The following is a 17,885-nucleotide window of genomic DNA, read 5'->3' on the forward strand; positions in this document are numbered from 1 at the left end:
ACCAGGAACAAGGGATCATCCATCCCTTCTGTGCCATCTCTGCCCTGAAAGCAAACACGGCCTCTCCGGGCTCCATGGCACCAACATCCATTTGTGGCAAATCAGGCTGGTCCCTGGGATCTACATTACTGCAGTGGCCAAGATAAAGAAAATTGGTGTGAGTAAGAGGTGATGGGCTTGCATCTGATTGTTCAACCTTCAAGAAATTAGTGCAATGTGAAGAGAAACATGCAGTTTATGAAAGCAGGGAAATCACTGATGTGCTGCTTGTGAACTTTTCAAGTTCAGGTAATGAGAACTGTCCTGAGTAATGGAGTATTTCCCACACCAGAGCTTCACCTGAGCATGTGGAAGGGCAGGTGTTCACAGCTGCCTGGCACAGTGGGTGCAGCTGGCACAAAACTCACTCTCAGCATCCCAACAGACCAGGTGCCAGCAAGATGGAATGAAACAAGCAAGTTTAGTGTCACCCTATAGGTAGTAAATTATAATGTGTCAGGTGTAAAACCTTCCTTTTAAAGGACATTTCTTTATGTGTCAAATAACCCTTGTTTGCAGTGTGATTCAGTTGGAAAGCCTTGATGAACTTAGACATGAACCCAGAGCAACTGGGAAGACAAACCCTAGTGTGAGAGCAATGTTGGAAGCAGTCCTGGTATCGTGACTCCCTGAAGCCTGCAAAACCTGTGTAGATTTGCCTTCTTCAGAGGAACTTGGTGTGTTACCTTTCAATTTGACTGAGGCAGGCACTTACCATGCAAAATCAGGTATGTTGCATCAACAGCCAATTGCAATGGTAAGTACCTGCTTGGTTTTCCTTCCATTCATCCCTCCTGTAGTTGGAGCCAGGAACAGCTCATGAGCCTTTGGCTTTCTCCTGGAAGTCTCTGAGGCATAGCTAGAAGAGCTGGCATCGCACTATCTAGGGAAGCTGGTTGTACCTTCAGCATCTTCACTCACCGAAATGTTCTTGCAATGATCTCTGTTAAAATTCAAAGCTAGCACCATTTTCCCATGATCTGTGTGAGAAGACAGAGTGAAACTGTGGTGAAACACAAGTTGCCTGTCCCCTTCTGTTAACAAGCACATTGTGGGCACCACTGAAAGGGAGTCTTGAGAGCATGGCACCTGCATCAGAGTGGATCTAGCCCCTGTGTTCGATAGTGAATGTAGCAAATTGGTATCATTGGTTCATCCTCTTTTCCCCTTCACGTTGATGGACTGCTTGCTGAATGGTTTGCTTTCCCTTTGAAAATGTTGGAGAAAAATCCCGTAAGCGATTATGAATTCTGCAGAGCAATAGCTTTCCTTTGGAAAGCAGTTGCACTTTCAAATCAGCAGTTAGGCCACAGCTTGAAATGTGCCTTGGAAGTCATTCTTGCTGGGGGTCTGTGCCTGTGGATAAGCTTGAGGAGTAACAGATTGACTGCTGATGGCTGTGAATGCAGTCGGGCATCTCCCTGATAGGGTGTCCTGTGTGTGCAGCTGTGTGAGAGAAATGCAGTGGCAAATTGATTACCCAAGGGTTATGTTTTACAACAAAAAAAATTTGGGAAAGAACCAATAGCCAAAATACATTTTAATTTATTAAATTAAACCAGTCCATTTGATAAAATACAAGCTTATTATATTACCAGTTTGTTTACAACTGGGTTGATTTTTTTTTTAAGAAATACAGTGAATTAAGAAGAGAAACTGAATAGACAATTTATCCTTTTTTTCTTCTTTTTTTCTTTTTTTTTTTTTCTGTTAATAAAGTCCAGGATTTAAATGAACTTAAATTCTTTGAACAAAACCGTTAAAAACATTATAAAGAGATTAAACAAGCAGATTGAATTCTTAGAAACATCTAACATGCAAAACCTGTAGTACAGTTTGAATGTTTCAAATGAATTTCCAGAAAAATGCATCTCCTGAAAAATTATTTTGGCAAGCACTGGTATTACTGTACGTTCCTCTGGGAATTATCGGCAATGCATACGTGTTTGCAGAGTCCCCAGAGTTCATTAAATTTGCCTTAGACTTCAGCTAGTAAGAAGGTTAAGAAAAAAATTCTCCTGTGTTACAGTCTATTTCATTACAGATGAATGAATAACTGATCAGTGTTCAAGTCTGAGGATAGTTTCCTTTCATTCTAGCCAACGCATTTGTGTGTTGCAAACACATAAAGTAAAAGTTTTTCAATTTCTTCCCCCAAAATAATTAGTAAAACCATGAAATAAGCAGTAGACTAATTATATTGCATAAGTTGTTGCAATAGAAACTGTAAACCCACTACAGTCTCGATGAACAAAGGCTAAAAAATGTTTTCTTAAAACACACGTACCTCAGCAAAAGTTAAATGCACACCAATCTAAAAAAATTAGCTTCAGAATAATGATACTTAAAATGGCCTATCTTAAAAATGAAGGATGTCTTACATTCTACGTTACATTTTTTCTTTAAGAAGAGTTTCTAAATAACATTCGCTTCTGGTTGTTCCTAGCATTAGCATTACCAATATACAGGCAATAATTTAGGAATTTCAAGGCAATATTTTCCACCTTGCATATGCAAAGAGGTAACATTTATTAAAAGTATAAGCATGTCCTTTTCATTAAAGGATCACAAATTGCTTTAGGTAAAATCCATATACAATATTTACACTCACCCTAACAGCTATACAAATTACATAAATATCTTAGATCCTCTGGAGCCTGGTAGGTGCCTAGCTGACTCTGTCCATGCAATCCACTCCCAACCAGGCTGGTGCATTGCTGTCAGGGCTGTCTCCCAAAGTTGAGTCCCCTCTTGCTCCTGTGTCAGTTTGGAGCAGTTCAGAAGTTCTGGAAGTCCAGACCAGCCTCTCTGATGCTATGGTTCCTGGTGATGTCACTTGAGGTCCTACTTCAAAACCCTTCAAGAAGCTCAGAAGTCAGCCAGACACTCCCTGTCTTTCACTGGCCTACTTAGAGGGTGCTGCTAAATAAGACTCTTTTTGGTTTTAATTATCCATCCCACTTGTGATTGTTTTCCCTCCCACCCTGTGTAGTTAAGCGTAGGGATGTTGCCCGCAGTACTGCCTTTGCTGCCCAAAGTCAATCTCCTAATGTGACGCCAGCTGGCAGAGTAATGAACCTGCTCCTGTGAGAAACTAGGTCACTCCTCGCAGCGTGTTTTGCCAGTTCTGAACCAAGCGCTTTGCGGTTTGTTGTGTTAACAGAAAGTGTGTGTGCATATCATTAATCACTGGAGCTGTTTTTGATAATACCGGTTCTTTGATCTTAACACTCCTCATGAAAATTGCATAGTGATACTTCTTAACAGAAACACTGCGTTTAAGCTGCCTGGGTGTGAGGAGGGTCCAGGTTCACACGTTGAGGATCCGTGACGGCGCCTGGAAAACAGCAGAAGGGTTGGGGGAGAACCTGGTCTTCACCTCTGGGATCTAGTGGGGTGAGGGGGGAGAGAAACGTTAGTGTGACACAGGGTGCGGCTGTCTGGAGAGTTTGAGGGGTCTGGAGCGTTGTGATGTTCCATCTGCCCTCCCCTGTAACGTGCCACTACCCGACAGGCGTTAGCTCTTGGCTGGGCACACAGGATGATTCAAGGGCAGGTGTGATGCTGCGCCACCGAGGAGGGGCTTTGTTTAACCCACCCCTTGGACCTTGAGGTGTGTGGTGTGATGGGCAGGCCTTGGCAGGAGCCAACCTCTGCAAGATAAAAAGCTGCCCTCGTCACAAAGCCCCGCTGGTACATACTCTACAAATATCACAACAAATTCACCACTGGACTGGTGCTGGATTTAAGTGAGAGGAATTACAGTGGTGTCTGTCTGGTCCTTAACCTTTTGGAGAATGCCATACAGGCTCGGTCAGAATGCTCCACTGCAATGCTTTATGGGGCCACAGGCTATGTGCGCTGTCAACAGAGGCACAGACCCAGTGTACCCGAAGGAGAAAAACTAGTTACTGGCCATGCCAGGCTGTGAAACCGCAAGGACTTTAACAAGGATGTAAACTACTCAGGCCTGGAGGAAAGGTAGAGGTAACAGAAGTTGCTCTCTCTAATGTCTGTGGAGTCAGAATTTCACCCAATATGTAGCTGTTGAGGTTGCACTGAAGCATGAAGGACACCTGGATGCTTGTGTCTTCCCTAATGTTTAAAACCCGAAGGATCTGAAGAAAAGGACTGGCTTTAATTGTGCATCCAGCCCAGGACTCTGGGTGAATCTGACCATAAAACATGGAAGGGTGGAAAGCTTTGCTGGGTGCTGAGTACTTCAATGCACCATCCAAGTAGAGAAAGAAGAGCAAGACCACAGGCAAAGAGAGTACAGGAAAAGCTATTGATCTCTTTGTTGCATTGTTCTGATTTTTCCATTCCCCTGGGGATGCATCTGACATGCTGAGGAACAAGAGGAGCATCACAAACAGCCTGTACACACAGTAGCTGGGGAGAACCACCAGTCTGAGTCCTACATGCAGGCTGTTAGGACACAACATAAACCTACTTCCCATGTCCAGCAAAGCCATGGGCTTCAGGCAAGAGGGAAAGTCCAAATGGCTAAGTGTAAACCAGGAAGAATCTGACTTCTCTTTGAACTGGTGGCTCCTCGGCACCATCTTCATTCCAGACTACACCTTTCCCATGTTGTCCCAGAAAAAGGGACCTTTGCTTTCATGGTCCAGAGTGTGGTGGCATGTGTTTGTGTCTGGGATTCCAGACTTCTCTTTCTCTTCCTCCAGAACTGGGATAGAGACTGTAAGGGGTTCATCTAGGACCCTCTCATTTGCATCCTATCTGACAAGTAGGAAGACACTGTATTTTGCCCCTCCGGTGTCAAAATAAAAGATTAAATGCAAGGGTCAAAATGCAAGGTTTAAGGGTTAAATAACCTCTATCCTCATTGTTGCACCTCAGAGCAGCCCAGACTATTCAGAGCAAGGAGGAAGTTTTGGTGAGGTTTGCAAATTCTGTTGTGCCTGAGGTCAACTGTCCCACTTTCAGTAGAGCTTGGATATACCCAGCTTGTGCCTTGTTGCAGCAGTGTGTCAGCAATCCTCTGCGGAGGAGGCACTTGACTGTCTGCTGATTAAACACTTCTTCCTTGTGTCCTCCAAGGCAAAGATTTACTTTTTACATGTGGCCCTGGAGTAGCTGCTATTACCTCTAACGGCACAGCACGCTGCGGCTGGGGAATTCAGCCCCGGCCTCATCACTGCTTTCTGAGTCACTTGGTGCAGCCTGTGAATGGCTTTTGCGGTTGGTTGTGAAGCACCATTCTCTCCGGTGGTCTAATGCAAAAAGCAGCTAAACCAGAGCCTTGTCAGTGTGCACTTTCCTTCCTTGTGGGGATGGGGAGGATGTGGGGCCCTGCCAGGGAAAATGCTGAGTACAGAGAGAACGTTTCCTTGTGGGATTTTCAGTAATGTTTAGATGTATTTTGCCAACAAGCAAACAATCTTATGCTGGTTGTAGAAACTCGCAGAAAAATCCCAAGGAAGTCTCAGAGGCCCAAGAGCTGTGTGTCTTGGCTGCTTGCCACAGCTATGTCCTCCTTGGTGTTGGTAGCAGGGGCAGCTTCTGCCCTTACCAGCATAGGGGAGTTCTGTCCTGTCTGGGTGGGTGCTGTTCCTCAGGCTGTGATCTGCAAATGTTCCCATGCAAACACCTGTGTCCGTGGTTGATGTTAGCTCCAGAGGTTGAATCTTGTGCTACAGCCCTAACACCAGTGCACACTGACTGCTCTGAGTGTGTGCAGAGGGTGTAAATGCACCTTCCACAGAGAGAATGACACATGCCTTGTATGTAAGGTGTTCAACTGAGGGAATCGTGAATCTTGGAACTTCCTGACTGCCGCGCAGTTTAAAATCTTGGTCTCGGGTTGAATTATGATAAGTTACAGTATGACATTCTCTACCATGTCTCTCTGAAAGCAAGGGATGGCCACATTACCTAATGGGCAGTGATGAAAGAGTGGTCAATGAGCACATGGCTTTATTCTTACATGCACCACACCAATAAAAAATGAGTTCCTGGTGTGTACTTTGGCCTTTACTCACATTGACTTTGGGATTTTAAAAATGTTAATTACCTTAAAATCTGCCTTGTAGCTTGTCTCTTGAACAAAATGGTCTTCTGGGATAATGAAGCCTTGCTTTGTCTTTATAGGCTTGGATGGTTTTGCTCCAGTCCATGGGCGATACTCTTGCCTGAAATGAGATTGTCAAGACAGAAAAACCCATAAAACACAACATACTCACAGGGTACCTCTGCGCAGAGTGGTTGCAAAGCCAGAAGGCAAGGCTGGTTACAATCGGCTCATAAGATTGAACTTGTCTGAGGCATACTGAGAATAAAAGAACTGAGCCTAGGGGCCTGCCTCTCTCAGAAAGCCCAGGCTGAAAGATGCCACAGGGCATAGGCAGGGCTAACTGACTTAACTCTTCTGTTATTCCTGGCAAAATTGTGCTCTCTCACAGAGGTGCTTGGTGTTTTCCTCCTCTATAAGAAAAAGTCAGGGTGACTTTTTGCTTGATAGCTCATTGACCACTTACAATGTAAAACATTCTCTGGCTCATTGGTCACTTACAATGTAAAACAACTTGGTCTGAGGCTGCGAGTGCCTAGTCTTCACACGCGTGGAGGGAGGCTGCTGATGTTCCCTTACTTGGCTTTAGCTCGCTCAACAGCAGGCGCCTTTACCATTGCGTGCTGTGCTGTGCCTCTGTGGCAGCTCAGTCTGAAATGCATCTGAAGGGACGCACCATCTCAGCTGGCAGATGCTTCTGCTGATGGTTTTTCTTCAGATGGGGGCAAGTGCTTTGACTTTGCATGATGATGTCTGAGAAAGGTGGCACTTGGCTGACCTATTCTTGGCGCAGTGACATCTGAGAAATGAGTGAGGAGATGCACTGAGGAAGGGGCAGCACATGTTTCAAGAGCACTGAAGAGCAGCATGGCAAGGTCTGGCTTAGCTTGGCTGCCCGCTCCCTTCTGCAGCCTTCCCTCTGCTTCTCTCTACCTCTTGTCACAAACAGGCTTCACTAATGCCCTCTCCATTAGGACTTTCTGGATGCTGCAGTAGCAGCCAGCTGAGCTGGCGTGTCTGCTCTCAGGAGAAGACAGAAGTCTGCTCTCTGTGTATGTAACTCTGGCAACCAATTCAGGCAGCTTCTGTAGCAAAAGTAGAGGCGACTACCCAAGATGTCACAATTTTATGTTTATAGCCTGGCATATTTAAATAATAAATGCGTTCTACTAGCTGCTTATACACAGGATCAAGGGCTAAGACTGAGTCCTGAGCCACGTCCAGGCTACGGAAATAGGCTGTGTTTTAATGTGCTGAGCTTAGCTTTGATCGCAGCCTTTCTGATTCTCGTTTTTCCCAAGCATGCTATTTGCTATTTTGATAGTAGCTGCAAATTCCTCTTTTAAAAATCTTATTTAAAGAATGGAAGTGCAGAGTATTATTTTAGAATGTATAGTTTGGTCTTGATCCTTTTAGTATATTACCAAAATATCCACTGCCTGGTTTATGCTTGATTTCTTAACATAGACTCAGCCTTAAAATGCTGCCTCTTTTCTTGGTTGATTTGTAGACTCAGGGTACAGTCCTGGACTGTATCTAAGCCAGTGAGAAACCAGCATGTTAACACAATTCCAAAAAATTAAGTAACTGTTTCTTGTCCGAGTTAGCTGCCAGCACTGGCCTCCTGTCAGGACAGATGAGTACGGGTGCAGGCACAAGGAAAGGGGCAGGAGCTCGCAGCCAGGGCTGACAGTAGTTTGTCAGTTTGAGTGAAGGTGGAGAGAGTTCTTAAATCCACGTAGTTACTAATGGATATTGCTCTGTGGAAGAGCTTCCTTCCTGCTGTCAGAAAGCAAAACCAGGCCCCTGTCAGGGCTGTCTATGTGCACTGCAAATCTTGTCTATAATCGGTTTGCTCTTGCTGTTCTGAGCCGCCACCTCCTGCCTTCTCTGCATCTTGCCGTTCAGGCTTGCTCAGACAGCAGGTAAGTGCCTGTGCAGCTCTCCTGGTGCTGCTGGTGCAGTTCCTGCTGCTTTCACACCTCAGGATAAGTAAGCACCTTTGCAGAAATGTGATTTTGGCCAAACGCTGCCACAAGAAGACATTCGACAGGGAATCCCAGATGCATGTGAATGCAGAATTAAATCTGAGCTCTGCTCTGCTGCGCAGCCAGAGGGAGGACACAGAGCTACTGGGCAAAATATCAGCAAAATGGTACAAAATCATCAATTACATCCCAGCAGTTTCCAGGAACTGGAACCTGCTACCCCACATAAAGCCAGATTGCATCAAGGGTGCTGGTGGCATTGATTCCCAACCATTCACCCTCGCGCCAGCTGGTCTCCCTACTGCATTACGCTGCAATGGAGTGTGTCCCCAGCTTTCAGTGAATGACTGTGCTGCCTGTCTCTGCAGTCGCCACTTTGTAGCAGATCATTTGCTGATTTGGCAGGCCCCTGAACACAGCCCTTTTGGATCACAGGACCCTCATTTTGGCTGGGAGCCAAACTGTTCTCTTCTCAGCCTGGATAGCCAAAACTATTTTCAAAGCACCTACATGCAATCAGGAAACGCTCTCCCTTCACCCACGGGAACAGAAATGTGAGGGCAGATACAGTCACGGCTCAGACCCACAACAGCATTTCTTATTTGGAATTGGGATTTCCCCATGGAGGAAGCCTGGACTCTGAGCCACAGGGAAGGGCTGGACAAAACACAGACAACTTATCCCCTCTGGGAGCTGGGGCACTTGAAACAAAACGAGAAATGAAAATTATAACCTTTGGTCCAGAAAGTACAGCTAACTAAATTTGCTCTGCCTTTCAGCTTGCAGGACACATCACCCATCTCCAGATGTATAGCCAAAAGTCAGAAGGAGCACGAGCACAAATACTACTTTGGTGACTTGACTAGACATCGGTCTTGGAGTCATAAGTGGAGACAAAATGCATGAGCTACTCTGAGCCTGGGGAAGAGGAACTACCTGTTTTCAATGTTACTTAGTTTAAGATGTGAAGTGCCAAGATTTAGTGACTGTCTTCCAGGTCCAGCTCAGCCGTTCGTTGCTTCTCCCTCTCTCCCCCATTCATTACCATGGGTGGTGTCTCCTCCAAGACCACACAAGTAGCAGTTATTAGCAAGAGAACAGAGTGGCGGGAGAGGAAATTACAGAAATGGCATGGAGAAGGGGAGAGCCCTGTGTGGTGTGACATCCAGCTGCCGCTGGGGATGAACACGAGACAATGACTGTTGCTGCTGGAGACAGTCATCTTTGTCCTTCCTGCTGTACCCCTCCTCCTCCTCCTCCTCCTCCCCTTGTCCCTAGACAGTAGCAATCACCAGGTTACCTCGGGGCTGCAAGGACCTGCAGTGGAGGGGAAATAACCTGCAGGTCTGTAACTCAGTATCCAGGCTCTCTTTAGATTCTCTTTGGTTCTCCATTGTTACAACCTAGAGGTGAGATTTTTGATCTCCATAAATAGAAGTGACCCAGTGGTACTTATAAGTACTAAAGCACTGAAGTTGTGAAAGAAAAAGGCTTTAAAATAGTAGAGATCAAAAGGGAAGGGCTGCTTTTTGTTTACTGCTATTTCTTTACATCTGACTCGCTCTAGGAAGGAATAAGAAGCAGCTTTTTGCAGGTGGTTGCCCCTCTTACTCTGTGGAACTGTTTGATCACATAAATCACTGCTTTGTCGATTGTTTCTTTGCCCCTTCTCATAATTGGTTAATAGGGTCCAGGGAAAGGTGCTTCTTTTGTAATATGTCAGGATGTGTCTGGAGGGGAAGGTTTGGATCAATGCAGTGTAAGACCGAGATGCGCTAGTGGCCTGCTGGGACAGTCTAACCCCCTGGTGGTGATGGGAAAGTGAGCAAGTGGGAGTACAGCTTATGTATATGCTAGAAACAAACAAAAAAAAAGCATTGGACTATTAATTACCAGGGGTTATTATGAAGCCCAGCTTTGAAGAGAGCTGTTTCAGTGAGCTGGTGGTTGTGTGCCATCTCCCTCCCCGGGGTGAGCAGGACCACCTGTACCAGGGCTGTTGAACAGTCTACACAGGAGGTCAGGCAGGGGGATGCTCTCATCATGATTCACTGTGTGGCCTCACAGAAGTCAGAGGATGATTTGGGAATGATGGATTCAGGATTGGTCCTTCTGTTCCTTCCACAGTGCACTGCTGTTGCAGCTCAAGCTGCTGGGTGCTGCGAGCCACACGGCTGCCAGCCCAAGTGCTGCTTCCAGCTCTTCCCCTGTTTCATGCTCCACAAATGTTTTCTGGCCTTGCAGAGAAAACTGCCTGTGAAATCTTTTTTATTTCACTGACCTAGTGAAAATCTAACCTAGAAAGCTTTCTAATTTCACCAAAATGGAAGGCAGTTCTGTTGGGCATGGAGAGGCAGAGGGCGGAAACACCAACTGTGCTGTTTGCAATGCTGGGGCTGCCCTTTCCAGCCAGAGTTACCTTCAATGTTTATAGCATTCCTTTGCCCCAATGATGGCACCAATGCCATCATAGTTGTCATTTTTGTACCTCATCTTTATGTCATGGTTTGCTTCGCATGATTATCAGTGGCATTCTGAGCCACTGCATCACAGTCCCATTTCTCATTTAAGAAATGGAGAAAAAGGCTCATTCCGTATAGCTGAACTTAACTCTGAGCTATACTGCCTGAGCTAGTCTGCATTTATTCTTCCACCACCCTCTTCCTTCTCATACCCAGCACAGCAGTGAGAATTAAACAGCATGATGAACATTCATCCTATTTTCTCTTCATAAGGAAAGTTGTGTGCACAGCTTGGGCATGTTATTTTCTTTTCAAAGCACACACTACTCCGGATGTCTGTTGGGGAAGCCAAGGTGTGCAAGGGGTTCAGGCAGAAGGTGTAGGGTGTGAAATGTCTCCCTGTTTGTGATGCAGCTCCTTGCAGGCTCCTGGCATGGCCATGTAGCCGCCCCTTCAGGTGGGACAGTTTTGTGTTACTCAGGCAGAGCTGGGCAGCCAGCCGTGCTCTCCCAGAGCACAGGCTGAGTCCGCTTCCCACAAAGACTTACACCCACCAGGGTGCTGGGACATCTCCTGGTCAATGGAGGACTGCACATATTCTGAGTCATGGATGCAGTGGTGAGAGCTCTGCATGACGGACAAAGCCAGGAGGCCCTCCTGGATGATGGAGCCATTAAGCTGCTTTTCCTCTGAGCTATGTCAGACACCGGTGAGGTGCTGGAGGCCCTTCCAAGCCTTGGACACAGGAGCAGATTGTGCCCATTGTCCTATCCAGCCAAAGAGCACAGAGCAAGGACAGAAATGGGGGAAAGGAAAGGCTGATGGAGGGGAAAAAATAGAGAGGTAGAGGAAAGACATAGCAGAGGGGTAGAGAGACCAGCACCGAGGAATTGCAGAAGAGGAAAGCAGAAGATGCCTGGCTGCTTCCTGACTCAGTTCTCACCTGTAGCAAGGTCAGGCAGTACCTGGAGCTGCTCATAACTCACAGGAAAGAAGCAACAGCAAAAGACTGGACTGAAAGGCCAGGGAAAAAAAACCTTAAGGCTCAAACTGTTGTCTTAGGGTGAGTTTTGGGGGCTTGCTCTGCTCACAGACAGATCCCTGAGGAAGAAGCACTTACAGTGGTGTGATAGCACAGGCAGCTGCTTCTCTCTATTGGAGCAGTGTGAATGGGGGTTTGTGGGCAGGTCTTAGGGTCTTGACTTCTGTCATGACCCCAGTTCCCATTCTTTTCCCTTTTCTTCTAATGTAAGTCTGGGTGTACTCCGAGTGGAGGAAATTCTTCCAACCTTTATGCAACAGCTTTGAATCTTCCCCATTTCAGTTCTGCAGTGTACTTTGCACAACAGACATCCTCTCTTGAGCTACTCTTTCCAGCCCCCCTCACTCTCTCCTCCCACAGCTCTGTCCCTCTCCAAGCCCTCCCTTCCCCTGGCCAAGCTATGCAGCACACAGTCTCTCTGGATCTATCCCAATGCCTGCACCAAGCAAGCTTACTTCTTAAACAGCGTCAAAATCAGGGGCTTCAGTATTAATTTCCCCAAGCACCAAGATACTTAAGAATGTAAAGATAACTGTAAGCCTTGATTATAAAAGCTTTACTCCTATTATTAAGGATAAGCATGCATTTAAATATCTTGCTGGATCAAGGATGGAGCTCCTCATATACAGTACTATTAACCCTGCCAGCTCAGGTGTGTGCTGTGATCCCATACATTGCTGAACATGAGTGCAGGGTTTTTTTCTGTTTTCTTCCCCACAGCTGAAATAAGATGCTTTTCAACATGAAGCAGTCACCACAGTTCACCTTGCCTTTCTGCACAAGCAGTATTTGAAGGTGGGTGAATAGTACAGACAGCCAAGTAACATGCTCTGTGACTGCACCCATGGTTATGGGGGAAAGGGTCATTCCCCTTCATTCTGGGGTATCTCCTGTGGTGGGGAGGATGTCTGCTCCATGGTCACAGTGCAACCACTGGCACACGCTGAATACTCACGCAAGAAGATGGGAGTTCAGTTTGCTGAGGGATCTTCCACCCTGCTATTCCCAAAATCATTAGCAATGGCACATCAGGCCCTTTCCCCTTAATGACCCCAGCTCTCTACACATTTTCTTTTCATCAAAACAAAATTGCCCACTCTTGGTGAGCAGGAAACCCTGCTAATCTCAAGGTCCCCAGCTTGGTCTGCTTTACTGCTGTGCCTCCCACCTGTGAGTAAGTCGGCTGCTCTCGACTCTCACGCCTGCTCAAAACACCTATAGTGCAGAAACACCAACCTCAGACATCAGGCTCTGCTCGGGGCTGGCACTGCATGTGTGCAGAAATTCAGAGTCATCCTCCCCCTCCCCTGAGTGCTAATACAAGCAAAGCTGATGGGTGGGGGAAGAAGAGGCAAAACAATCACTCACAGCTCCGATGCAACATTTTCACTTACACATTTGAAGTGCTTTCCAAAAGCTGGCAGGTTACCGAAGGGGAAACTGAGGTCTGAACTGACTTAAAGAAGTACAGCTGAGCCTTGAACAGGGTTCTCCTTCCAGCAATACCAGCCCTGGCAGAGAGGTTGTGCCTTCATCCCCATTGCCTTCTAACAAGGTAAGATGACACTCAGAGAACAGAGCCAGCTGGAGGTACCTGCTGACAGCACCAGCTTCTCTCATCCGCTGTAGAAGGGAGCTAAGGAAAGCACTTACATATTCCTAAAATGTCTGCTAAATGCAATCAAGACCTAGTACTACAATTAATTAATCGTGTGCAAAGCCAGAAGTACGCAGCATCTGCAACTTATTGCTGAAAGGGAGATGCCACTTCCAAGACCCAGAAGGACAAATCCTTATGAAGGTGCAGAGGGGGCCCCTCAGTGCTTTCTTCCACCTCCTCCAGCATCAGTAAGGTGTACTCTACCGCAACCCTCTGCAGCGGTCGCTGGGATCTTTTCACAGTTGGAGCACATCCCATTTTAGCCTTCCAAGTGCAGCTTGTATTGATCTGCCTTGGCCTGTGTGCCTGAGCTCCCCCCATGTAGGCCAGTTGGGGTTTGACTTCATTCAGACCCTGCAACTCCAGCCAAAATCCAGGTACCAGAGACAGAAGCTGCCCCAAAGATGTGGGGACACGGGGCAATAGTTTGGAGGGAGCTGTGCTGTCCTTTCACCCTTTATATAGAATTATTCGTTCAAAATTAAAAACATCTTTGCTTCCTCAGAGGTACAGGTATTCTTCCAACACCCCCTCCACCTTTATCTTTCTTCAGGCCATAGAAAGGCTCCCCCAGAAGTCACTAGGAATGGGTCTTTTTGTCTTGGTCACTGATCCCGGGGGGGGGGTTTATTTTGTTCTGGCAAATGCCACGTCAGGCTGACTGACTGCACCATGCACAGCTAGTTTTGTATGCAGATGAGTTTTCTTCTGTGCTTAAAAGAGTGCAGAGAGAAAGATGTAGCAGCAACTTGCAGAATGAAGTCTCATGGGAGCAGTGCACCGATGCACAAAAGCGTAACAAAAGGTGCTGAACATTATAGGGGACTCACTGCTACACTTGGGTGTTCCACAAAAACAAACATTCAATACGCTGTTGTAGAACTGTGCAGTCAAAATCCCTGAATTAAAAAGAGACAAACAAACCACAAAACTGAAAAAAACCCCCAACGCCTTCCAGAATTAAGAAAACCATCACTGCCATTAGCAGCTTGGAGTGGACCATATATCAACGCCAACTTTTCTGCACCGTCCTGTTCAAGCCAGTGTTACCCTCCCTTCAGATCTTTTCTCTTGAACATTAAGGAAGCCCAGGCAGCTGCCGAGACCTGACAAAGTCACAAAATGCAGCTGGAGGCTGCTGCCTGGCAGCACCCACACTGCCAGAGCCGATCCTGCGGGCAGGAGCCTCGCGGTGCACGCCTGACCCGGCGGGGTGCGGAGCCTGCCGCACCACCGGTAGCATGTGGGTCTCAAATGACCCATTTCTTCTGGGAGCAGATGCAGCTCCCCACACCCACGAGAGGCCCACGATCCTCAGGGCCCCTCAACCCACTCACGGGGCTGAGCCATAGGGAAGGGCGGATCCACCTGCAATAGCAGAGAAGGGGGAATCTCCCCAGCGTTCTCCCTTGAAACAGAATGAAGGTCTGACCAAAACCACGTGTCTTCCACACCTTCGCTCCTCTCCAACCCACCTGCAGTAGTCCCTGCCTGCATGTCTCTGCACAGGACACCCTCTCCCTTCTCCCAGACCCCCTAAAAGCATTCTGTAGTTCACACCCAACCTCCTCCTGAGGGCCCAGCACCCTCCAGCTGCCCCCCGGTAACACAACCCCCCTTTGCTTTGCCTCTACCACAGCTGATCTGCCTTTCCTGCCTCCCCAGCGCTGCCTCCTCACCTGTGGGTGGGTGCAGCCTACAAGAAGCGGGGCAGGTCCCACCTGCCAGAGGGTAGTGGAGCTGAGTGGCCACCAAGGGACAGCGTAATGCACAGGGAGGGTCTTTTTCTCCTGTTAGGAAGATGAAGAACATCAACACTTAATGGTGCTGTTTGGCTGCTGCCTGAAGAGGAGATAAATGTCTGCAGACTGCAGTGCTGCCTTTGGAAAACAATAAGGTAAGAGGAAAGCAGGACTGAACTGCAGCTGTGTTAGTGGAAATCCTGCTGTGGGGGCTCAGCTTGCAGAGGGTGGGGGTGCTGTGGATTGTCCCTTCCCTGCCTCACACCAGTGGAGCACTCCTGGGGCTTTGGTGGGACCAAAGCTACCAAACACAAACCCAGTGCCCCAGGCATAACTGAAAATGAGCGTGAGTGACTCTGCCAAGTACCAGCCACTCCACCCCTGCTTAGTATTTATTTATTAAAAAAAAAAAAAGCAACAAATCCAAATAGACTCTTGCAGCCTGTGAAGCTATTGTGGACTCTCCTCCTGCTGCTTGTTGTGACTCCTATGACTTTTCTAGGGCACATTCAGTGGTATGGGGATTTCTTAAATTTGCAGTGTCGTACTGGGTGATAATTCAAAGAAGCTGTGGGAACTCCTAGAATAAGACAAAGGTGGTTTGACTTGTACAGCCCTCTCTGCATTAGTTGTTCTGTATAGCCCTCAAACAACTTAAAGGTGTTATGTGAGAACTGTATCCTGGGGTGGTTGCCCCAGCTTGTCCTCTGTCCTCGTCCCGCATGAATCCTCCTGTCAGCTCTGAGGAGTTCCCCGACTACCCTGAGGTCTCACTTTTTCTAAAACTTTTGATTTGTGTGTTGGTATCTCGCCACTGCTTTGTCCTGTGATCTGCAGATCTTTTGCTCTTTCATGACAGCAGTTGGGAGCCCCGTGTATGAACAGACGAGTCAGAGGGCGGCAAGGTGTGAGAAGTGACTCTTTGCTGAGGGTTGGAACAGCTGTAGGGAAGCTGCAGCTCTAGTGTAGGCTAATGTGCCCTTCCTCTGGGGTCAGGCTCAAGAGGCGGGGGAGGCTTCAACAGCAATATGGAGATGGATGTGTTTCCGAAAGATGAACATTGCTAGTCTTGTTTAGGCAGGCTTCTCTGTTGAAGTAATTCCTGCGCTCCTAGGAAATTTAAAAGTGCTTTTCTTTTACTCTGTGATTGTCCTGTGAGATGTGGCAAAGGATAAGATGGCACATAAATTCAGACACTGCAGTTATCCCTTCCAGAGTCGTATATTAACTGCACCAGTACCAGGGCAGCTGCCTGAGCAGGGTAGAGTGGGACCAGCAATACGCTCTCTCACGCAGGGCTGTAATCCTTCCCAGGGCCCCCAGTGTGTTTGTCTTAAAAGCGCTGTGATAAATAATCTAATGAACTGCAATTATGAAAAGAAACGTCTCCTAGGTACATAATAGATAGTAAGTGTCTAAATACTTGGAATTCTATTGGAATAAAAATAATTGCTCTATTAATATACCTCATAGGTATATTAAAACCTGCCAAACACCATTATGAGGGAGCATGTGGTCCCAACGTGCAAGCAGTACCGCGTTCAGCAGCAGCCTTGTAGGAGCTGAAATCCCCTCTCCTCACACGGAAGGAGAACAGGGGCTGAATTTCGGTGCATCCTGCCTGATTGCTTGCTCCAGAAAATGAGTGTCGGTAGCAGTCATGCTGATCACAGGGAAAGGAAGGCATCAATAACATAAAAGTCACTTAATCGTTTTTAAAAGCTCTTTGGGAAAGGTGGTGTGTGACAGTTTTCCCCATTACCCACACTGGCACGTTCTGGAGGGTGCAGCCCCGGTGTCTTTGCGTCTGACTAATCCCCGAGGCGGTTTTGGCTCGATCGAACGCGGCGTTCCAGGGGTCTTAAAGGGAAAAAGCCGGTGGCAGGGGCGGGCTGGGGGGGCGCAGCTGCCGAGTGCGGACAGGTCCCGGCGGCGGGGGGGATCCCGGCCCGGCTTTCTCCCGCTCTGCCCCCGGCCGGAGCTCGGGGAGGCGGGAGGCTGGGCGGCCCCGCGGGCGCGTACCGGGGCGGGCTCTGCTGCAGAGGCTTTAGGGGAGGTGCGGGCCGGGCTCGGGACCCGCCGGGGAAGCAAGCGACGCTTTTAAGGACCGCACCTCCAGAAGCCCACGCGGCTTTGGCGACAGGGCGAGCCCGCTGGCGTGGCGGCGGACCCTGCCCCCCCACCCCCGGTTACAGCTCCCCCCCGCCCCCCGGCGCGGCCGCTCGCCGGCATCCCCGCCCCGCGCTGCGGAGGAGCGTCCCCCGCCCGCGGCAGGAGCCCCCCCCGGGGCTCGGGGCGGGGAGCGGGGCGGTCGCCGGGGCCTGGTTACCTGTAGGAGGTGGTGTGGCCGCCGTCCGCCTGCGAGCGCGGCCGGAGCTGCTCGGGGCCGCCGCAGCCGTCGGCCACCGGCCTCCCGCCGCCGCCGGGCAGGGCGCAGGCGGCGCGGCCCGGGGCGGGCTGGGGGACGGCCCCGTCCCTCCCGCCGCCGCCGCTGCTGGCGCTGACCCAGGGGAAGGCGTCCCGCCTCGGGAGGGGCCACGCTCTGAAGTCCCGCCGGTACTGGGTCTCCGCCGCGAAGGGCTCCCCGGCGGCCGCCGCCCGGCTCCTCCCGCGGCCGCCCGGCTTCCCGGCGGCGGGGGGGTCCCGCGGGCGCGGGGCCGGGGCGGGCGGGCGGGCGCTGCCCCGCGGGGGGGGTCCGCCGCGCTGGGCCGCCCCGTCCTCCTGCTCCTCGATGTCCGAGTAGTTGTGGATGGTGAGCGGCACGGAGAGGTCGGACTTGTCCAGCTGGCTCCAGAAGCGGGCCAGGCAGCACACCCGGCTGATGCAGGGCCAGGCCATGGCCGCAGCCCCCCGCCTCGCCCGCAGCGGCGCCCGCGGCTCCGGCGCCCGCAGCCGGCCGCGCACCCGGCTTCAGCCCT

General features: G+C 49.1%; 1 protein-coding gene across 1 annotated transcript; it reads right to left on the minus strand.

Moving 5' to 3' along the window:
- Nucleotides 1–1,564: 1,564 nt before the first annotated feature.
- On the minus strand, nt 1,565–17,885 carry MAP6D1 (MAP6 domain containing 1). The gene is made up of 3 exons (XM_074833615.1): nt 17,297–17,885; nt 6,077–6,194; nt 1,565–3,427 (listed from the first exon to the last, which is right to left on the minus strand). Exons 1-3 carry the CDS (start codon nt 17,803–17,805, stop codon nt 3,350–3,352), a joined length of 705 nt encoding a protein of 234 aa, XP_074689716.1. The 5' UTR covers nt 17,806–17,885; the 3' UTR covers nt 1,565–3,349.

This window comes from Strix aluco, chromosome 9 (assembly GCF_031877795.1).
Source record: "Strix aluco isolate bStrAlu1 chromosome 9, bStrAlu1.hap1, whole genome shotgun sequence".
Lineage (NCBI taxonomy): Eukaryota > Metazoa > Chordata > Aves > Strigiformes > Strigidae > Strix > Strix aluco.

Coding starts and splice junctions, on each gene's coding strand:
- MAP6D1 (XM_074833615.1), bottom strand. CDS start 17,805: ATGGCCTGGCCCTGCATCAGCCGGGTGTGCTGCCTGGCCCGCTTCTGG. Junction 6,195..17,296: donor GGCCACACCACCTCCTACAG/GTAACCAGGCCC, acceptor ATCTCATTTCAG/GCAAGAGTATCGCCCATGGA. Junction 3,428..6,076: donor GCTACAAGGCAGATTTTAAG/GTAATTAACATT, acceptor TCACCCCACTAG/ATCCCAGAGGTGAAGACCAG.